The sequence below is a fragment of the Diorhabda sublineata genome, chromosome 2 (genome assembly GCF_026230105.1).
Source record: "Diorhabda sublineata isolate icDioSubl1.1 chromosome 2, icDioSubl1.1, whole genome shotgun sequence".
Classification (NCBI taxonomy): domain Eukaryota; kingdom Metazoa; phylum Arthropoda; class Insecta; order Coleoptera; family Chrysomelidae; genus Diorhabda; species Diorhabda sublineata.
The window spans coordinates 25,601,851-25,622,561 of NC_079475.1; the positions used below are offsets into that span (position 1 = coordinate 25,601,851).

General features: G+C 31.4%; 1 protein-coding gene across 3 annotated transcripts; it reads left to right on the top strand.

The window, feature by feature from the left end:
• The first annotated feature begins 2,250 nt into the window (after positions 1-2,250).
• LOC130440468 (putative uncharacterized protein DDB_G0282133) lies at positions 2,251-20,494 on the top strand. Of its 3 annotated transcripts, none has more exons than XM_056773637.1 (13): positions 2,251-2,363; positions 3,577-3,657; positions 9,368-9,698; positions 9,857-10,193; positions 10,293-10,577; positions 10,691-10,960; positions 11,021-11,299; positions 11,379-11,609; positions 13,441-13,698; positions 13,756-14,022; positions 15,188-15,659; positions 17,758-17,974; positions 20,082-20,494. In XM_056773637.1, the coding sequence occupies exons 2-13, from the start codon at positions 3,590-3,592 to the stop codon at positions 20,295-20,297; spliced, it is 3,231 nt and encodes a 1,076-aa protein (XP_056629615.1). In that variant the 5' UTR covers positions 2,251-2,363; positions 3,577-3,589; the 3' UTR covers positions 20,298-20,494. The 3 variants fall into 3 exon arrangements, with proteins under 3 accessions (XP_056629615.1, XP_056629614.1, XP_056629616.1); XM_056773638.1 differs by lacking the exon at positions 2,251-2,363 and adding an exon at positions 3,270-3,348; XM_056773636.1 differs by having other exon boundaries at positions 2,306-3,657.
• The last annotated feature ends 217 nt before the right edge of the window (positions 20,495-20,711 follow it).

The window sequence follows — 20,711 nt, forward strand, 5'->3', positions numbered from 1 at the left end:
TGGTTAATATCTAAGTGTAGTTTTTATTTCAGTTCATAAAGAGAAAAGTAATTAAAAAAAAAACAATTTTAATTATTCCAATTTCTAAGTCTACAGGAGTAGATGTAGAATTATAATGGAAAACATAATGAAGTATTTTGGAAACAATAGTGAATATTGATGTAGATATTTTTTCTACTATATTTACTTATCTCAATATGAAATAGAGCTTTGTCAATATCTTAAAATATCCTAGTTACGTAGCATTTGCATATTCGGGTACCATGTACACCGCAATCCAAAGGATCTATTGCGTCTTCTTTTCTTGCTGTGATACTGGGGATCATCATTTTTACAGCTTATCTCTACAGCTTGCAGATCATTGACTTAGAATGAAATGTTTCACCAGGCTCTGGCTCTCCTCTACCATATCAGAATAGTTGCTCCATACTAGACATACAAGTTTTATTGAATTTAAATATGTATAGCATCTTTGAATCTGACAATTTTTTAGAGATTAGCTGGAAAACTAGTTTAAAACGAGAGTAGAAAAGGTGGCTCTATGGCAGTTCTGTGCGCCGCTATGGGGCCGAGGGTCCAAAAAGGTCCCACGATACCGCGGATTTCAAAGCATCTTTGTTTAGGAAATAGTGAAAAAATGTCAAATATGCAATTAGTATTATAATTAAATTACAAATTGTTGTCAAATCAAAAATCTTACGCCAAATCAGTCTGATGGAATACACTGACCTAGTTCATAGTTAATTGTGGGTGGCCAAGGGGCCGTTTAGCACATAGGCCCGTCGTACTCCACTTGACGTGGCACTCACAAACCAGCTAGATCTTGCAGCCATCACTCACCAGATTCTGTAGGACTCTCTTGCACTTCAGGACTCGCGTACAGCATCTTTTCAGCCGTTATGGCTTGTATGGCAGCTCTACTGTCTGAGCAAATTGAGATTACTGAGAATACCACGGCTTGGAAGACGGTAGCATGTTCCGTAAGCGAAAAAGATTCGCTTATTTTGTGGTGTCCTCCGTAGAAGCCTGTTCCGGCCAAGCCATTCCTCCTGGAGCTGTCGGTGGCTCCTTTATTCAATATAGCTGCTTTGGAGTTACCATTCCACTGCTCCCGCTCAGTGATATGTGCGTCCAAACCCTTTATTTATATTGCGCATGATTGAGAATGCGCAGAACCGAGCTGGAACCTCGGAGGATAGAGAAATCGTTGCCATTCTGTCTTCCTTAGTCGGAACAGCTTCTACTTCAGAGGTGCTATCAGAAAATTTTATTATGATACCTAAATACTATTTCCATTTTTGTGAATTATAAATATAAGTATTATATAGTAGAAAAAAAAATGAAAATTCTTTTAACAAAAGTTATAATATTATTTTATATATAAACACCACAAATTTAAAAAAAAATTGCCGAAGTGAAAAATTTCAAGTGACGAAACAATAAAAAATGTGATGGTCATCAAAATTAAGTCACTGATCAACTATTTAATTTGATTAAATCAGTCAAAATTAGGAAACACTCAATTTTAAATTCAATCATCCCTCTAGAAATTCTAAAACAAACCAAACTAAACTTTCCGAGGGTTTAAAGCTAAAATATCAATCCCTTATTGCTCTTAAAACAGGGTTATTCGTTAAAGTACCCATTTATCATCATTATTTTTGCTCTTAGGAAAAAGTAAATAAAAGTTTTATGGTTATGATTGAATTTTGGCATCTTGAAAATTTCAAGGGGTACCTACGAAAATATAATGGTTGCTTGTATAAAACTGCAATACTTTTTACTTCAATTGGCCAGTTTATCCTTCTTTTCTTTGTAATTATTTGAAACATTTGAAAATATACAGGGCTTTCCATTAAAAAAATCGATTAAATGATTAATTTTTTCAAAAAAAAATTTGTTTAAAAACTCCTGAATTTAGACTTTTAAAGATTTACTTTCATATTACATACTGTGAATCCCAATGTCGGTTCAACTATAAAAAGTCTTTTTGTGTGTAAAAATGAAAATATCGTACGCACTAGCAACAGCTGGTTCTTGAATATTTTAAAATATTCATCGAATTCTTGAAATAACATAACAGCGTTCCTAACCATGTGATGTAAATATTCTTTCCCCTCTGCTCCAAAATAGATTTGAAATACGAATCTGTTTAACCCACCCCGTGATGCTGCTGGTGGCATTTCTTCGTAATAATTACTGCTTCATAATTCCGTTCTATTTTCTCTTTGTGTTTGTTGCCTCTAGAACAACATGAGCCTAATTTCAAAACGGGCGCTTGTGAAATATTTTATTTGTTAGTTCCGTGTAGTCTGCAGCTTTGTGTGGAAATCGAAGAAGTAGCTATAAATAAGACGTTGGTGGTAAGTTCCATATTATTATTTGAAATATTAATTTTTTCGGGTATTTTTAACATCATGTTTCTTGAAACTTCGTAAAAAAAGTTTGAAATGCTTAAAACTCTGATCGTGCTATAATTTCATTACAAAAGTTATTATAAAAATAAAAAATAAAATTATAAATTACACTTTAGAAATCTTATGAAGACTCATTGTAACTTTAATCGTTTTTCTCCTTCAACACACAACTTTAAAAAAACGTAAATATTTTGAATGCACAAAAACAAACAAGAAAACGTGCATTTTTTTATCTTTATGAAATTCTTATGAAAGTGGTGAATTCGTCAATTCGTTATTGGTCTAAATCAGAACTTTTATTCATCTCAAACATTATTTTTTCCACGAAATAATTAATTAAAATGTTTAATACAATCTTTATTCATAATATTTGATATATTTAATGCGCGAAACATTTTATGTGTTTTATAATATTAAATTTCACATTTTTATGAATGAACAATTCAATTACAATATAGAAACGAGCGACAATCTTTGGTGGGAGAATGAAAGCAATTTGATGTCTTAGTTGTAAGATTATACATTGAAGTTTTGTTTTTTTCCGAACTTTTTCTGATTATATTCATCATTTCACTGATAATATTAGTCGTAATTCTTTTACCTAGAAATTATCACTATCATGGTCTTAAGTCTCCTTAATTAATTTTTGATTAATTCTGAATTGATGACAAGAAGCTCTTATCAGATGCTCTTTGTTGCTTGTCCAATAATACGAGAAAATGTTTGTATTAAATAAAATTTAGTTGTTTGTCAAGAAAGTGGGTTTAAAAAACAGATAAACAAACATGCTAAAAAATGGTAGGAGATTACATGTTATTCATTGATATTGCTCAAATTGTGAACAATACAGTTATCAAATAAAAAACCGCCAATATTGTAAAGTTACATCTAAAAGAATGAGTGAAATTGAAAATTATTATTAAACTCGCAGGTAAATATTGCAAAACATACAAAAAATATAAAAAAATTAAGAAATTCTTTAGAATTGAATTGAAAGTATTCTCCCAGTTGCACTCAAGCAAAAGGTCATGTTAGATAAGTATATTTTTATCGCTCCTTATTAAATTTACTAATAGCAAAAACTGAAGCTTATCAATAATTAACAACAGTTCAATATTCTTATTTATGTTGGCAAGTTTTCATATTTGTGTTTTTTCAGATTTTATTTGAAAATGGTTCGGAATGTGGTGCTTTTGTTAATAGTGTTAATAGCCATAACAAGAACAAAAGCAGTTGTAACGTGAGTACTTCTAATTACAAATATTTGTGCGTTTTGGTAATTGAACTATAGATTTATTTTAAAAAATAATTCTAAGAATACAGTATAACAACAAGATAACATTATACCGGAACGAAAATATTATTCTCAGAAATAAAATTTGAACAAATTTACAATACGACATTTGCAGTATTGCTTTCAAAATATTATACTGAATCAATGAATAATCCTTTCACATCAACAACATTTTTTAATGCATTCTCAAAAAACAACTACTTTACTGGCCCTGAATTGTGTTTTGTGTCTTCTTTATGGAGCTATATCAGAAAAGATATTTTTTTGAGCTTTTTTTTACCATTATGAGGATGGACCCAGAAATACCTGGCCTGACTTAGAGATGGCAGTAGTTGCTTGAAAAATATCACTGTATTAGAAAATACACAATCTATACAGCATATGTTTCAAGTTTAAAAACGCTTTAAAGTTGTTTAGTATTTAGCCGCCATCAATAGTGAACGTCTTCTGTAAATTTGTAAACACGGAAAAAATTCAACAACATTATGTGATACAATACTTTTATTTGAAAGAGCTCACCCTAACCAATATAAAAACTAAACTAGAGTGTTTGGCAAAGTTTCACAAAAATAAAGCCGAATTTTTGCGCCGTTTCATAACCTTGGACGAAATGTGCGTCCATCACTTCACACCCGAAACAAAAGAATAATCAAAACAATGACCTGAAATGAGAGAGCCGGCTCCAAAGAAGGCAAAGACCGTTGAATTCGCAGGCGTCGGTTTTTTGAAACTATCAACGGTGAGTATTATGCAAATGTAACATTTGAGAGAAGAACTCATGCAAAAACGGGCTAATTTGGCTAAGAAGAAATTGATTTTTCATCAATACAACGCACCAGCTGACACATCCGTTATTACAATGACCAAAAAAAGCTCGATGGTCAAATATTTTCCAACAATGAAGAGGTGATGTCGGCTGTTAATGGCTTGACGATTTTTATTACAAAAAAGGTGTCGAACTTATTGAACATTCCTGGAAAAAGTGTATGGAGCTGATACGTTGAAAAATAAATATATTTTTTTCCAAAATTTTTGTGTTTCCATTGTTGGGGCAAGTACTTCTGGGACCATCCTTGTAGCTGATCTTCAATGATAAATTTCACTATGCACTTCAATGATGTTAAGTAAAGTTTGATATGTATAACAGGAATCAGAGTAAACCGCCAGATGACGAGAAGGCGTTTGACACCGTTGTCTAACTGAAATATAATATAGTGCCCGTAATTGATAACTTGTACTCACGAAATACAAAAAGAATTGCTCAATACCTAGAGTCGGAAATAACGAAGGCTACGTAAGTCTTTGAAAGAAGAATTCTGATAAAAATATATGGACCAGTAAAATGAAATAACCAGGAGAGGATACGTAATAATGAAGACTTTTCCACATTGTCCAAGAATATAGACGTGGTCAAGTGGCTGAGGCTTGCGAAACTGCTGTGGTTGGATCACGTTTTGCGTATGGATAAGGAATTAATTCCGAGAAAGATCTTCAATGTTGGACCAGAAGCCAGAAGGCAGGATTCTTGAAACAGAGAATTGGAATGTGGATACACGCAAGAGAGACCACTGGAAGTAGTTATTAGTGTCAGCTAATAGAGTCACATAAATGTATATAAAGTTGTAAGAATTAAATCTAATTAATATCATATGTGCCTTCATGATTATTTGCATCGTTAAATTTAAAAATGGAACTAAATCAATTATTTTAACTTACACATCATTCTACTAGCATCTTCAAAAAATGGAATCTGTTCAAATCAAATGATGCAGACGCTTATTAAAACTTATAAATAAATCTTTAAAGTTCGTTTACCCCTCGGGATGTATTAAAGCAAAAAACTTACTTTCTACACAAACAGTTAACAGATTAGAGCTAACTACAGGGCGGTGCGTTGTGGTAGTTTCTAGTTTGTTTAATGAAAAAAATATCCTATTTTTTTATCAAAATTGTCATGGTAATTGACACCCAGTATTTTAATTAATATATTTCCTATGTAGTTGACTGATATTAAGAGGTATATCCACCAAAAAAGTTCCGATTGGTTATATAAAAAAATGCTCCAGCCAATTATATGAGTTTATTTGTTACTTTCGCAGTGTGAGGTTGGGCATTATGGTGAAAAAAACCTTTTGACTGTAATCCTTGGCATTTGTTATGTAGCGAGCGGAGCAATTTCTTAATTGTTTCGCAGTTAACATGTGCATTGATTGTTTGGCCTTGAGGTGAGAAATCAAACAGCAAACTGCCTTTTTTGCCTCAAAAAACGGTGCTATTCAAGTTTCATCTTCATCCCCGCCTTCACCGTTGTTTTTGGGCAGTTCAATAAGAATTTCGTGTACCAAACGTGAGCTAGGCTTCCAAAATTTCAATTTTTTAGAATAATTTCATGAATTAGTGATCGTTTGATTCGCGGAAATTGGATAGCACTAATTGTAAACTCACGTATTTGTTTAAACTTCAATTCAATTTGGAGAATCAGTTCATCAGTACCTAACTAAATAGGAGCGTCCGCATCCCTCATATCATTTTGTCTATAAATATCGCAGGCTTGCCTATAAATTTCACAGATATACAATTCACAAGCGGTGAAATTTCCAATTAAGACTGACATAATAAAGTAGCATCACAAAGCAGCAGCAATCTCAACATGGTTTACATTCCATTTACTTGAGTCAAAGTAGGAACTGTGATCACAGCGTTTCCGCTAAAAATAGAAACGGAACTTACATTGTGAATATACCTCGTTGATTCAACCCACTCAACCCTACAGCAACCATTCAACAATCCAATTAAATAAATTTTTCAGATCTACCGTACCTAAACTAATTGGTTATTGATTTCCAAAAAAGTTTTCATTTTTTCCACTTCTCAAATCAAATTTTAAGTTGTCCAAGTACCAAGAAAAAAAAACAGTACAAAAACTATCGGAAAACTGAATATCCATTCAGTATAATTTCTTAACAGCTATTTTTTGCTGGTGTATAACTTTGTGTTAGAAGTTTTAGTTGACTTAACAAGTTGTGTTATATTATGTCAGCAGGATTGTTCCATTTTTTCTACCAGCCGATTTATGGTGAACAGTAGAGATATTAGTTTTAAAATAAAAAAAAAATAACTGATAATACCGAGTAATTAAAAATTTGAGGTTTAGTATTTTCTGCAAATGCAAACGTTTATTACACAAGTGGTTCGCCCTGTAAGATATATTGCCGACTTCATTCACAGATGTTTTCTTTTTATTGACATAACTTTGAATGAATGCATTTTATTGAGTGACTTACCCACTTGTATGTTAGATAAACACCACATAACTGAAATTGTGCCTTTTTGCTTCGATTCATTAAGTTACAAAAACCATGTGCAGTTTTGACGTTTATGAAAACAACTATCAAAGGCGTCCGTAGGCTTAAATTTAGAGGGAGGTAGAATTATCAGTAAAATAGAGATTAAACTAAATGGTAGGAGTCTTAAGAAAATAACTAATTATTATTTTATAGCCCTATCTTGTAAGAAAAACTCGTACACAACAAAACAATGTAAAATTATACGTATCGATTATCACAGTCTTAAAATATACGGTATTGGATGAAAAATAAATATTAAAAATAATATTATATGAAAACTCAAATAATCCAACCCTTACGGCTCAACATTATCCAAACCTGTTATGCAGAGAGAGTTTCATATCTCTCAGCTGTTTTGAGCTAAATCACCAAAAAGATTTTTTAAGAAACCTCAAACAACAAATCTAGTAGGCGACACGTGATTGTGTCCCGCGAAGAAATAATTCTATTATTAAAAGTCTTTTTAAAAGTATTTTGAACCTCTCGTTTAATGTGTGCAGGAATTGAATCTCGAAGTTATAAAAGGGAGTGAAAGAGCTCTAGAGATAATTTGCTTTCGTAGTGATATGGCTGAATAGAAACCTGTATTACAACACCCACATTCCCATTTAAAAATTTTAGCGATGACGTCTTCCCGCTCACATAGATGACGTCTAAAATAAAAAGGTATCTTCACGAATAGCCTGCTTAAAAATAAAAATCGATGGGTTCCAGGATTTTTCTTTAAAGTGGTCGCTTTACGAAATATCGAATTTATTTCTTACAATTGCACCATATCGTATATTAAAATAGCTGCAAGCATATGCTTTGCGTTCGTGCTTAACACAGAGACATTTTTTTTCTATTAAAACTATTATGAAGTCTAAGAGACGTAAAACTAAAATTAAAAATAAAATGTTTGATGAGTATTTAACAGAATGCTGGCATAATGCCAAACTTCGATGTCGGAGGATGTTTATGTTTTTAATGTAATATAATGTATTTATGAACTTGCTAACATAACACAGTCTCTAATAGGAAAAAAAACATGTATTTATGAGTGTTGAGTCTGTATATTTGTTTCCTTAATTTTTTTGACTATCGTTATAGTCATTTCTCAACTTAACAGCTTTCGACAATGTTTCATATGGAAAATAATTATGTGATGAAAAGCACAATTGTTATACAAAAAAAAATTGTGTAACGGATTTTGAACTTCATAAAAATTTGTGGTGAACTCGAAATTTAATTATTCAATGAGCATTGCAAAAGAACCAGCATACGCCACGCAATTCACTACCAACACTATCCCAAACAACTCTCCCCATAGAAGACCAAAAGTAAAAGTCTTTAGAATTCTCTCAATTTATACTGAAAATTTGATCATTGGATTGGTTTGGTGTACCCGTCTCATGGCCACGAGTAGTTCGGAATATGTGGTCGTTCCTGATTTTTCTATTTCATTTCGTGTGGTTTTTAAAGATGATATTGAATGTTTCATTCCATACTGGCTTATTTCTTTGTTGTTATTTTTGCATTCTTTTCTTCACTTTGCTTCGTTTGTTTGTTAGTAAATCAGCAAAATCGCGACATAATTTTTATTGCCATTTCGAGGTACTCATCTCAAATCCTCTACCAACTTAAAACAATTAAAAATGCAATCATTTTGTTTTCCAAATGTTTTTTTTTTCATTAAAAATCCTTAAAAGCACCATAATTAATTACAATTAACCCATTTTTTGCACAAATGTTTTCTGGTCTTGATATTGTAATGCTTTTCTTATTTCATCATTGGGGTGAATTTAAACACAATCACTGGACTTATTAACTTATCACTACTTGTATAATTACTTTTCTAATTTATTTAAATTCACTGGTCATTCTTCTATTTCGTTTGTTCGCTATGACTATTTATTATAAACTAACTAACTCCGCTAAACATGCTCGATATATATAGCAGATACGACATTTCTAGAATTCTAAAAAGTGAACAAACAATAAAAAAATACATAACAAGACCTTCCTAGAAATTACTTACCAATAAAATGATGATGATAAAAACATATATGAAAACAAAACTCAAACGAATTCCGTGGTTTATAAAAAGTATATTAAACGTGCCACGACATCGTCAAATTTTAGAATTCCATTATAACCGGACAGGAGCGGATCCATGTCAGAACGCTATATATCATATATTTAGTATTAATTTTACTTTGAGGCAAATTTAAATCAATTAACTAGTGATTGAAAGAAACAAATGTTTAAAAAGTTCTTTAATATCTCTGATATCAACGTATGTGTATTACGTTAAAATTTTGGTGTTTCAGAAATGAAGATATCAGGGTAGCAATTTTACAAATAGTGAAAGTTGTTAGAGCGACGGATGATAAGTTAGAAAGGCATGAATTTCGTGATAGGGCCGTTAGTGAACAATTGAAAAAAGGTTTGATCAACATCGATAGAAAAATCAAAATGTTGGATCCACTTAAAGGGACAGTTGGTAGATTAGATGAAAGACTCGCCGCTGTCGAAACTATACTCATGCAGAAAAACGAAGGGGAAAAAATGCAATTGCAAAGAACGTATGAAGCCGTTATTGACATACAAAAAAATTTGCCAGTTTTATTGGAAGAAATGAAAAATGAGATAATATCTAAAGTAAGTACTCAATGATTTTCTAATTTTGATAAATTATTTGTTTGTTCTACGTTTTTCTTGATCTGCCATTTCTCGTTCCTCCTATATTTCCTTGTTGTGATTTATTTCTTATAATTTCATTTCTTATTCTATCCATCCAACTGTTATTTTCTTTTTAGATTACAGCACACGAACCACCAGCTCAAATCACGGAACCAACTATTTCAAAAAAAGATTTTGAAAAACTAGAAAAAGAATTCATAAACAAAATTGATAAAGTTAGTAATATCATAGGAAACATAGAAACCGAACTTCCCAAATTAAAAGAAGATTCGAAACACGTAAAAGACATTCACGATAAGTCTTCAGATAATCTCGAAAAATTAAAAAAACATATTGACGATAATCAACAGCTATTGACGAAGTTCGACAAGAAATTATCGGAGTATAATAATAAAATTCCGAACATTTCAAGTGATAAAGGACAGGATGAATTGAAGCAGACCATTGCAAAAGGTGTACTTGATATTATTTTAAATATATGTAAATAATATTAGGATGCAATTAATGATTCATGATCAATTAATGTGATAACTACAACTCAAAATATTTCAGTTTTGGATAGTCAAAAATCTACGACGAAGGATATACAGCAGGATATAAAGAACTTACAGAATCAAGTTAAACAATTACCACAAAAAGATGATATCACCAGGAGCCAAAGTAGTATTTTGAATAAATTAACAAATGGAACTAATTGCCACGTTCCCTCATTAGAAAAAGATATAAGCAAAATTTTAGTTGTGGCAAACAAAAGTCACAATGATACTGTTAAAAATACAAATGTTTTAATAACAGTTACAGATACCTTGAGGAAAGGCTTTGCTAATGCGAATAACGGTAAGAAATGTTGTTGTTGTAGTTGTTTTCAATTTTAATTTTTCAACCAAGAAGACCTTTAAAAAAAATATTTTACTTATAGCAAAAACTATGATCAATTTTATTATTTTAAGCTTTGGATAACCAGAACAAACACTTGAATGAAGTTTTGCAAAATATAAAAGCTTTACACAATCAAATAAGCAAACTTCCTCAAAAAGATGCAGAGGTTAAAAGTCTACGTCATTTAGAAGATATTTTGAATCATACCAGAGAAAATCAAAAAAACACGCGTCAAATTTTAAATAATATCGATACAAGTCACAAGGAAACTAACCAAAATATTAATGGTTTGTCAGAAATTACAAATGTTGCAATGAAGAGTTTAGCTAATGTTAATAATGGTAACATTCTTTTAATATATTGAATTATATAATATAATACTGATATATCTTTCATTTTAGCTATCGATAACGAGAAAATTACTACAAATGAAATTCTGCAAGATTTAAGAAAGTTAGAAAACAAATTTGTCCAACCAGAAAATCAATCATCAGTATTAATAAAATTGGAAGAAATACTCAATGATATACGTAATAATCCTTCATGGAATGAAATGAAACAAGCTTTAAATAAAATTAACGACAATCTTAATAATGGTCAAGACAACATTGTTAGAAATATCAATGGTGTCACAGAAGTAGCAGCTACTTTAATAACGAGTGTTTCAAATACAAATAACGGTATGTATGTACCTACTTATTTATCATTTATCATTTCAATCAAATCAATCGATGTTAAATAACTGTTATTGTGATTTAGCTATTGAACAAATCTCGCGAAATATGACGAGATTATTAAATGATATTAATCAAGTAGCAACCGAAGGACCATGTGGTTCTAAAAACAACACATCATCTTTGAAAGATCTTCATAATATTCTAGTTGAAATCACCAATAATATTGCTAGAAATCATGGTGATACTACGAATAATCTACGTAATTTGGCAGATATGGCCTCTAATTTGATTAACAATATGGCAACAAACTACGGTAAGTATAATTAATGAACATTTTTAATCTTCTTCACAAAATATTTTTTCAATATCTCACCCTTTTATTGACGAATTACTTTTATTAAAAAAAATGTTGGGTTTATATTTTTGTAATGCGCTGATTTCAAAAATGCGACCAGATTTTTATTATCTGCAGTTCAAAGTTAACTGATGTTGGTTGATATCGGGTAAAAATAAAGTATAGATATATAACATCCAAAATTAAAATTTGCTGATCAAAATTATTCAATCCCATGGTCTAAATTATTATATTTTTGGATTGCATATAACCTTCTCCTTCTTATATACCTGCAGTAAAATTTTAAAGCCAAAAACATCCTTCCTTGGTCATACTCAATTCGGTATATTATGGAGCTTCCGTAAGTCAAGTTGTACTATAATAATTCATTGCAAATTTCTATTGTTTTATAGTATAGTATTGAAACTAAAATATTAGCCTAAATATAAGCCGACGTAGATGTGTAAATTATCCAGATTTTCATATATTTAATATACTTAAGAAAGTAGAAAAAAACGATTTTATTTTTGTAGATGAAGATAAATCTTATGCTGCATAATTCGGCAGTATCTAAAACATGAGCGAACATTTGAGACGGTGAACAAATCGAGAAAATAAGCAACACAAGTTTAGTATATAAACAGTTTGAAAAGAATCGCTAAACCATCTATTTTTATTTCGTTTATGTTAAGGGCATAAATGGAAGAAATAAACAAAAATGTCAGCAGTCTTACTGAGCTTTCAGAAGCTAAAGAGAAACATAGTCTTATGAATTAATTAATATTAACATCTGTTTCATTTGAAAAGACATCAACGATCTCATAAGAAACCTGAGCCAAATACGGATCTACTCCAATTTTCCACTGAAGATAAAAATCTCGAATTATGTAACAATAATTAAGACTTTTAATTGTGACATAATACAATCACAAACTACGAAATAGTTTGGAATAAAATAGGATACTTCCTCCTTGGACATCAAAGAGAATATAGGTACAAAAAATCTAAGGTTTTTAGGCATTTGAGACAGTATTATTAAAATCAACACTAGATGAACAGAAAATTGTCTCCCAGGATTCAAGTGAAACAAAACGTAATCAACGAAACTTTGGTTACGTCAGAAAAAATCTTACTTCCCCCATTTCATTTCAAGTTCGGTTTAATGAAACAATTTGTGCAAACTTTGAATCGAAATTAAAAATTAAAAAAAAAAGATCAGATTAAAATAAAGCTATAAAAAATATTACATGAATCTAATTTTGAAAGAGATTGAGAAATATCCGAGACATCAAAGCGCTTGTTAGTCAGAAAGTAGTTGGGAGCTTCAAATGGAATTTTTAGAATACTACAAATAGAAGATCCTCCAGAATACTTGGATCCACTTAGAATGTCAAATATTTTCGTTTAATTATTTGTTTAGGAGAAAAAGTAGAAATAATTAAGGGGCTAAAAAACGGCAAGTTCTCGGAAGAGGACAAAATTTGGTAATAATTGTTATAATACAAAGAAAGGAATGCTGAAACTATAGAGGTATAGCGCTACTAGATACAACCTACAAAATTTTGACTAAAGCCATAGATGAGAAAGTTTGAGAATGTATGGAGAAAACTTGTTCGGAGACTATCAATACGGGTTTTGATATGGACGACATTTTCACTTATTTTTTATACTCTTAACTATTTTGTTATATATTTTGTATTTGTTAATATTTGATATCTTCTTCACACTTCTATATGTATTCTAAATCTAATTTTACTTTCTTTTGTTTGATCTTAGCATGACACTATGGAATTATGCAAGTTATTTTTAGCTTTGGATAACCAGAACAAGATCGTTAATGAAGTTTCACAACACGTGCAGGTCCTGCAAAATAAAATAAACCAACTTCCTCAAAAAGACGCGGAACTTAAAAGTCTACATAGTTTAGAAGACATTTTGAATCATACTCAAGAAAATCGTAGGGAAATAAGTGTAATTTTAAGTAATATTAATGATACTAAACAATATTTCAACGGTTTGTCAGAAATAGCAAATGATTTAGCGAAGAGTTTAGCTAAAGCTAATAATGGTAATAATATTTTCAATTTATTCAGTTGATGAAATACTTATGTTTTGTTGATTTTAGTACTCAACAAGCAAAAAACTACAACGGATGAAATTTTGCAAGATTTTAGAAAATTGCAAAACTCCGATAATCAATCAAATGTATTAGGAAAATTAGAAGAAATACTGAAAAGCGTCTATAATAACCCCTCAGTAAAAGAAATGAAAGAAGCTTTAGATAAAATGAACAATAATCTTAATATTAGTCAAGATAACATTATTAAAAATATAAATGGTTTCACAGAAGTAGCAGCTACTTTAATAACCAGTGTTTCAGATAAAAATAATAGTATGTATTTATGTTTTATAGAGAAAAGTTTAATCTGTTTAATAGTGTACACGATTACTTTAAAACAATTATAAATCCCAAATTAATTTACTTATTAGTACCCAAATACGACCTGGTTCAGGGAAACGATTTGACACTGTATGAAAATGGTGAAATCGTGAAAACCACAAAGGGTTTTGTCTCAAATTTTTGCCTGGCGACTGACTCTTCCAAGCTTGTAAACAAAAAGAAGTCGCACGGGATCAAATATGAACAATACGGGTATGGGCTAGCAGTTCGTAGCCCAACTCAATCAATCAATTTGACCGGAGCAAGGGTACACAGTACATTATCATGTCTCCGAATTCTTTAAAGCACGTTCGCTGGGTGGAGTACACTATTTCCAATGTTCCTTAATCTCTTCTATGTACCAGTGGATCCAAACATTGCTCTGAAGTGGTTCGATGTTGCCTATAATTTCATGCAGAATATGACCCACGCAATTGAAACGCCTACAATTTCGGCTATCTCGCCCACCTTCAATTAGCGGTCTGTCAATAAAATATCGTGGATTTTTGTCATGTTATACTCCTTGGTAGTCGGTTTCGGAGCACCTACACTTGGTCCATCGAAAACCGATGTGCGATGCCGTTGAAACTCGTTAAACTATTTTTTGAAGATTGCCGTTGAAGGAGAAGATTCATCACATACAACTGTCTTCAATTTCGCTGGGTGATTTCTCATCCAAAAACAATAATCGAATCAATTACCGTTACTGGTTTTTTTTTCAATTGTTCCAAAATCCTCGGATACGCCCACTTCCACATTCGTTCAAAACAAAACTACGAGTCCAATCGAGCTGAAATTTTGAGAGTAGCCATCTATGAGAATGTACTATATGATAGTGAATTACTCTTGCGATACTAGCACCTTTGGCGTGTGAGTCTGAGTACTTATCAAACGCCCTCGTATTTTTTTTGATATATACATCGCCAAAATTGGGGAACAGTCAGAATCTTAACAAAGTTTGAACCATTTGTTCAATTTCAGCCATCCTTCAAATCGTTGCTTTATTCTTTGGAAGGAAAGAATAAACTATTTGAGAATAGCAGCGTTCCAACTTCAGATCAATTAAATGGCGCTGTTAAATAATGTATTAATTTGTTAATTATTACCAATATTCTAGGTTGCAATGGACAAAAATCAGATGTCAAAGAAATTCAACAAAATATTAAGTATCTGGAAGAGAAAATCGATGAATTACCACACAAACATGATATCAACTCAACACAAAAAAAAACTTTACAAGAATTAGAAAATATATCAAACAAAATATCTAGTTGCCAAAGCGATGGAGTCAAAAACATTTTAGAGGAAATAAATAAAACCATCAACAGAACTCACGCAGATGCAATTGAGAAACTAAACGATTTGTCAGAAATAACAAGTACTTTAGGAAATAGTTTTGCCAATAATTATGATAAAATACGTGCTGAAATACAAAATCTTTCTGGATTAGATCAAGTAATAATCAAAACTGCTGATACTGTAATAGATACGAAACGTCGAGTAGAATTTGCGGTACATAACATCGTAGCAGAAATGACAAAACATTCTAAAGAAGATGTCAAACATATTAGTCAATCAATAAACGACAGGTTAGTAGGACGAAATCAAAAGTATTTAACTCTCTCAAATATAAAAGGACTTTTTGAAACCTTCTTATTGTTCTCAAATAAACTTTTGACGGTAAATACTCTTTAACATCTCTATAAGACAGCGATTCAATAATTTTGTAACTTAAAGGCATCACTTCTCCTATCAACAGGAATCTGTCATTTGATTACAATGAAATATTGAACAAGCTCTTTTAGACTAGGCTAACTTCCTGCACCATCAAGTTCAAAAGAGTAAAAATGATTGACTGAATTTAGTTGTGGTTGTATACGCACAGAAGAAACCCATTTAAGGCCTTCATACCCGACACAGATTGGAATGAGAACATGGGTATGAGAAAGCACAAGATGAGTGCCGCTTTTGCTCCCAATAGACCACAAACCCAATCTTGTGACACTGGCACGGTTAAACTGCAATATGAATAAATTTTTGTAACCTATAATACGTGAAACCTCCACAATATACCAAATAACATTCAAAACAGTAGTGGCTTGGCTTCAAAGAATACCAAGGTGGGTTTGTCAGTCAATAAAGTACATAATGTGAACTTATTAGGTAAGCTTAAGGAGGAGTTGAAAAAACGACCTAATGTAGCGGTTCTGTTTTCTCTGAATTTAGAGTCTAGTTACTATTTCTTACATCTAAACCTGAATGAATGATGACTCGGAGGAACGAGGCTTGACTTCAACGGTGATGTCGAAAAATATTCATCATAATATTAGATTTTTTTCGATGTGTTTGCAATGTCAAATCTGCAGACCTTGCAAGCCATTTTTATGCCATTTCTGTCGGCTTAGAATTAGCATGGATCTGTTATACATTTACAGGGCCTTTTTTTCAACCTCCGATAGACTATAAATAAAAGACAAGTTCATATAAAACAATAATTTTATTACCAAAAGATTGGTACACTTACGGTTACTTTTCGACATAAACTTCTGGAAATTCCGTAGACAAAGCAGTAATGGTGAATCTGCGGTTTTCTCTAACCACATCATTACGGCCATCTTTAAAATTTCGACACCATCCAAGCACAACACCATCAATCATGTTTTTCCCTTACACACGATTCGTTCTCTGATGGATTTCTGCAACACTATGGCCTTTGGTCACACTTCTCAATTCACACATGGCGGAAGCATCAATAATGGCGGACATGTTCACGTGGCTGTAGCACAACGCCGACTGACGCCTGAATGTCAACAATGGCGGAGTCTGTAGTGCGAAAACTCCGCAGTGGCCTACACCGCATTTCTTCTGCACGGAGCGATCAGAGGTTGAAAAAAAAACAGCCCTTGTAGTTTCATTACGTTACTAACATTAACAAATAATTTTGGGTACTTTTGTAAGCTTTCAATTGTTGAACCTCAATCAAATAATTACCTAAATATGATAAAACAGAGTTTAAGACTTCGTCAGCAAGTAGTTTGGTAGGTTTATATATATATATATATATATATATATATATATATATATATATATATATATATATATATATATATATATTCTGGAGTGATGGGATATCATCATCGTGTCTGGTTTTTAAGTTAAAACTCAAAACTTGTTTATGGAAAGGCGCATCAAAAATTTTATTTTGAATGTTGTCGAGTTGAATATCTATAGTATTTGAACGTTTGATGGATTATTGGAAATCTATTATTTTAGTATTTAATGATAAAGAAGTTTTACGTCGTGAGTGATAGAGAGAAATGCTTTATCGTCAAAAAATTTTTCACAGTTTGTAGACGAAAGCTTGTAAAAAACTAGAAGCAAACATACAAAAATAACTAAATGAAAACACTAACAAAATCATCTTTAAAAATGTACATATGAAAATTTTTATATATATATATATATATATATATATATATATATATATATATATATATATAAGTATATGTATATGTATATAGAAAATAGAGTAGAAGGCACTTTCCAGTAAATATGATTTTGAAATATTGCGAAGTGCGAGAAAATATGTTATACATTTCAATTGGCATTGTTATGAAGTATGCATCAAATTTATTAAAAATTTTTTTACAGCTCGAACAAAATTTTTAATATAAATTAACTTTATAGATTAGATATTTTCGAACAATCCATATTAGATGAAGATTCTGGAGCATTAGCGAACGTAACATCGAAGATTGAATCTGATATACAACAAGTTTGGAGGCAAATAGGTATTATGTATCAACAAATGAGTAGTAACTCAGAAGCCTTGGAACATTTGCAGAATCAGACTGATTTGTACGTCAATGGATCTCTTGGAACAATGAACAACGTTAAAGGAAAAGTAAGCATAAATATTTATTAAATATTCCTGGTAAAATTTTTAATAATAAAATTGCGTTTGGTGGACAAAAAACAATGGATCGAACTCGAATAGTTTAGAAAAAAAGTCTTGTAACATCAAAGAAGTATTTGAAACTATATCGTTGGAACTGTTTATTTTTGTAAAGAACTGGGTGAATGTTAAGTTTTCAATTAGTTTTACTTTTCATTTTTCAAATTTCTCTACTAGAAATTAAAAGTAATTACCTACCTGCCGAATTGCTCTTAAGCCAACTACACTTTTCGTAACGAATGAATTACTTCTAAGTGATTTAAAACTACCAAACTGCCCTCTTCTTTAAGTTGAAATTATTCTTATCCACAATAAATTTTGGAATCATACTTTTTAGAGATATGCGTAGATAGTTTGGGAACAGAAAATAATCCGAAAATAAATATAGCGAATAGGGTGCATGAGGTAGCAATTCAAACTTTAACTCATTAATTTTGGTCATTGTAATAACGGATGTGTGAACTGGTGCATTTTCTTGATGAAACAACACTTATTTTTTAGCCGCCAGAGCCGTTTCTCCTTTTTCAGTCCATTGTTTTGAATGTTCTTTTGTTTCAGGGGTGTGGAAATGTGGCACCCATCTTGCGCACAGTTTTCTCATGTTAAATTCTCAGTTAATATGCGCTGTAGCGCAGTTTTTGAAATGCCTACTATGTCTGCTAGGTCGCGCATTTTCAGTCGAAAATCATCCAGTACCGCTTTGGGGATTTACTGCAACATTCGGTCGAACACTGCGATGCTGGTCTACGCAGGTCGTACTGCCTCGCTAAAACTCTGCTACCCAATATTTTACTATTGATAACGAAGGAGTAGTCTTAAGCAGGGTAAAATCTAGTTCAGCTTTTATGCTGTTTGGACTAATGCCTTTGAAATAAAAGTATTGCATCACTGAAAACGTTGATGGCTGCCAAACGAATACTAATTAATGTAGCGTCTTCAAACTTGAAACATATGCACACAATCTATAGATTGCGTACTTTCTGATACCTTGGTATTTTTCACGTAACTACCGCCATCTCTAGGTCAGCCCAGGTACTCGTAAATTAAAAAGACTTGAATAATAATATATTTAACCATAGCTAGAGACTCTTCATCAGGAAGTGATTTGCTTCAGTTGAAGTATACATAACTCATAGGGGGGGGGGGTAACAATTAATATTAATTTAGACGCTATCGGCTCTTAAAAGAAACGCAATTTATATTCAAACAAAAATGGAAGCAACTTCTGAAAAATTAATCAAATAAACAAATTATGCCCGAACGCGATTCTCCAAATTAATATAAATTGCTGGCAAGAATAAAAATCATTGCAACGATAATAGCATTAACACTAAAAAAATAATGAATAATGCAGAACAACAACTCTAAACTTGTATATGTTATACATATAGATAAAAAAATAATTCTGGGGAAGGGTTGTTTGCAGCTTACAATCGTGGTTTAGGGTTAGAGGTGATCTGATGGTTGATTTTTGGTCCAGCAGTGCTTAATCTACTATTTAAAAAATAAGATGAAAGAAGAACAGGTAATAACTAAGAAAGAAACGGAGAGATAGAACAGAACCGGATTATACTTATATACTGTAATACCAGTAGAACCAGAGATAAATCTATTCTAATAAATCAAAATTAGGAATATCCTCCAAAAAGTTTATAAAAAATTTGCTCTAATGAATTTATCAAATTGTTTCTAGAGGACGATGAAGGAGAAAAACGTTTAATAATATAATAATTTGATACTACTATTTCCAATAATCGAACGAGTGTGTTGGTGTTGGAATTGGCTAAATAAAAAATGTCTACTAATCCACAATAATTAACGAAATTTTAATGTATATCCCGAGCTTTGTAATAACTGCATATTCATCATCTGAGGCGGAAAATGTGGTCAACGTATTATAAAAAATTTTTTTTTATATTTATATACAAGGCTTTATTGCCACAACCCACGATATTTATTAAAATTATATTTTTCGGTTATTTGTTTCAATAATGTAAACTATAAATTTCTTAGAAATTTAGTATAAAATAAGACATTTGTAATCGAATTGTTTTAGGTTGGTCAAATAACTAACAGAATAATAGAAGTTGATGAAAACCTCAATTACCTTTTAGGTAGATTATCTTTAGTAACACAAGAATTTAACCGAATCAAAACTGGTCTAACATCAGCCTTGGATCAAATAAGAGGAAGTTTCCACGCTGTTCAAAGTAAGCTGAATGAAGGTCCCGGACCTCATCCAATCGAAAACGAAGAAGTGCCCTTGAATTGAATCTTTTATGAGTGAATATTTATTATACTTTTCGTTAAGTGGAAAATATGTACTTTAGATTAAGTAGGATTTATTTCTTTTATCTTTGCTTGAATGTTTAGAATATCGTAAATTATTTTTATCCTGGATCAATATCCAGTATAATATCCAATATAATTATTTGAGAATACTTATAATTAAAAAATTTTCTACTGCAAGATGTTTTTAATTGTTTAAATACAGGTTAACACTATTTTGGTTTTATTAAATCTTACATTAATGAGTTAGGGCACCTCAATATAGTTCTTTATTGTTGGGGTTCACGAGCGACAACTGGACATCGGCCATATTGTTAATGCGGTTTTTCGTAAACAAACCAGGGTGATCATAGCACCATACCTTTGTCTTTCAATTCTTTTCATAGGACATATTAAT

Coding starts and splice junctions, on each gene's coding strand:
- LOC130440468 (XM_056773637.1), top strand. CDS start 3,590: ATGGTTCGGAATGTGGTGCTTTTGTTAATAGTGTTAATAGCCATAACA. Junction 10,194..10,292: donor GAAGCAGACCATTGCAAAAG/GTGTACTTGATA, acceptor AAAATATTTCAG/TTTTGGATAGTCAAAAATCT. Junction 11,300..11,378: donor TGTTTCAAATACAAATAACG/GTATGTATGTAC, acceptor ATTGTGATTTAG/CTATTGAACAAATCTCGCGA.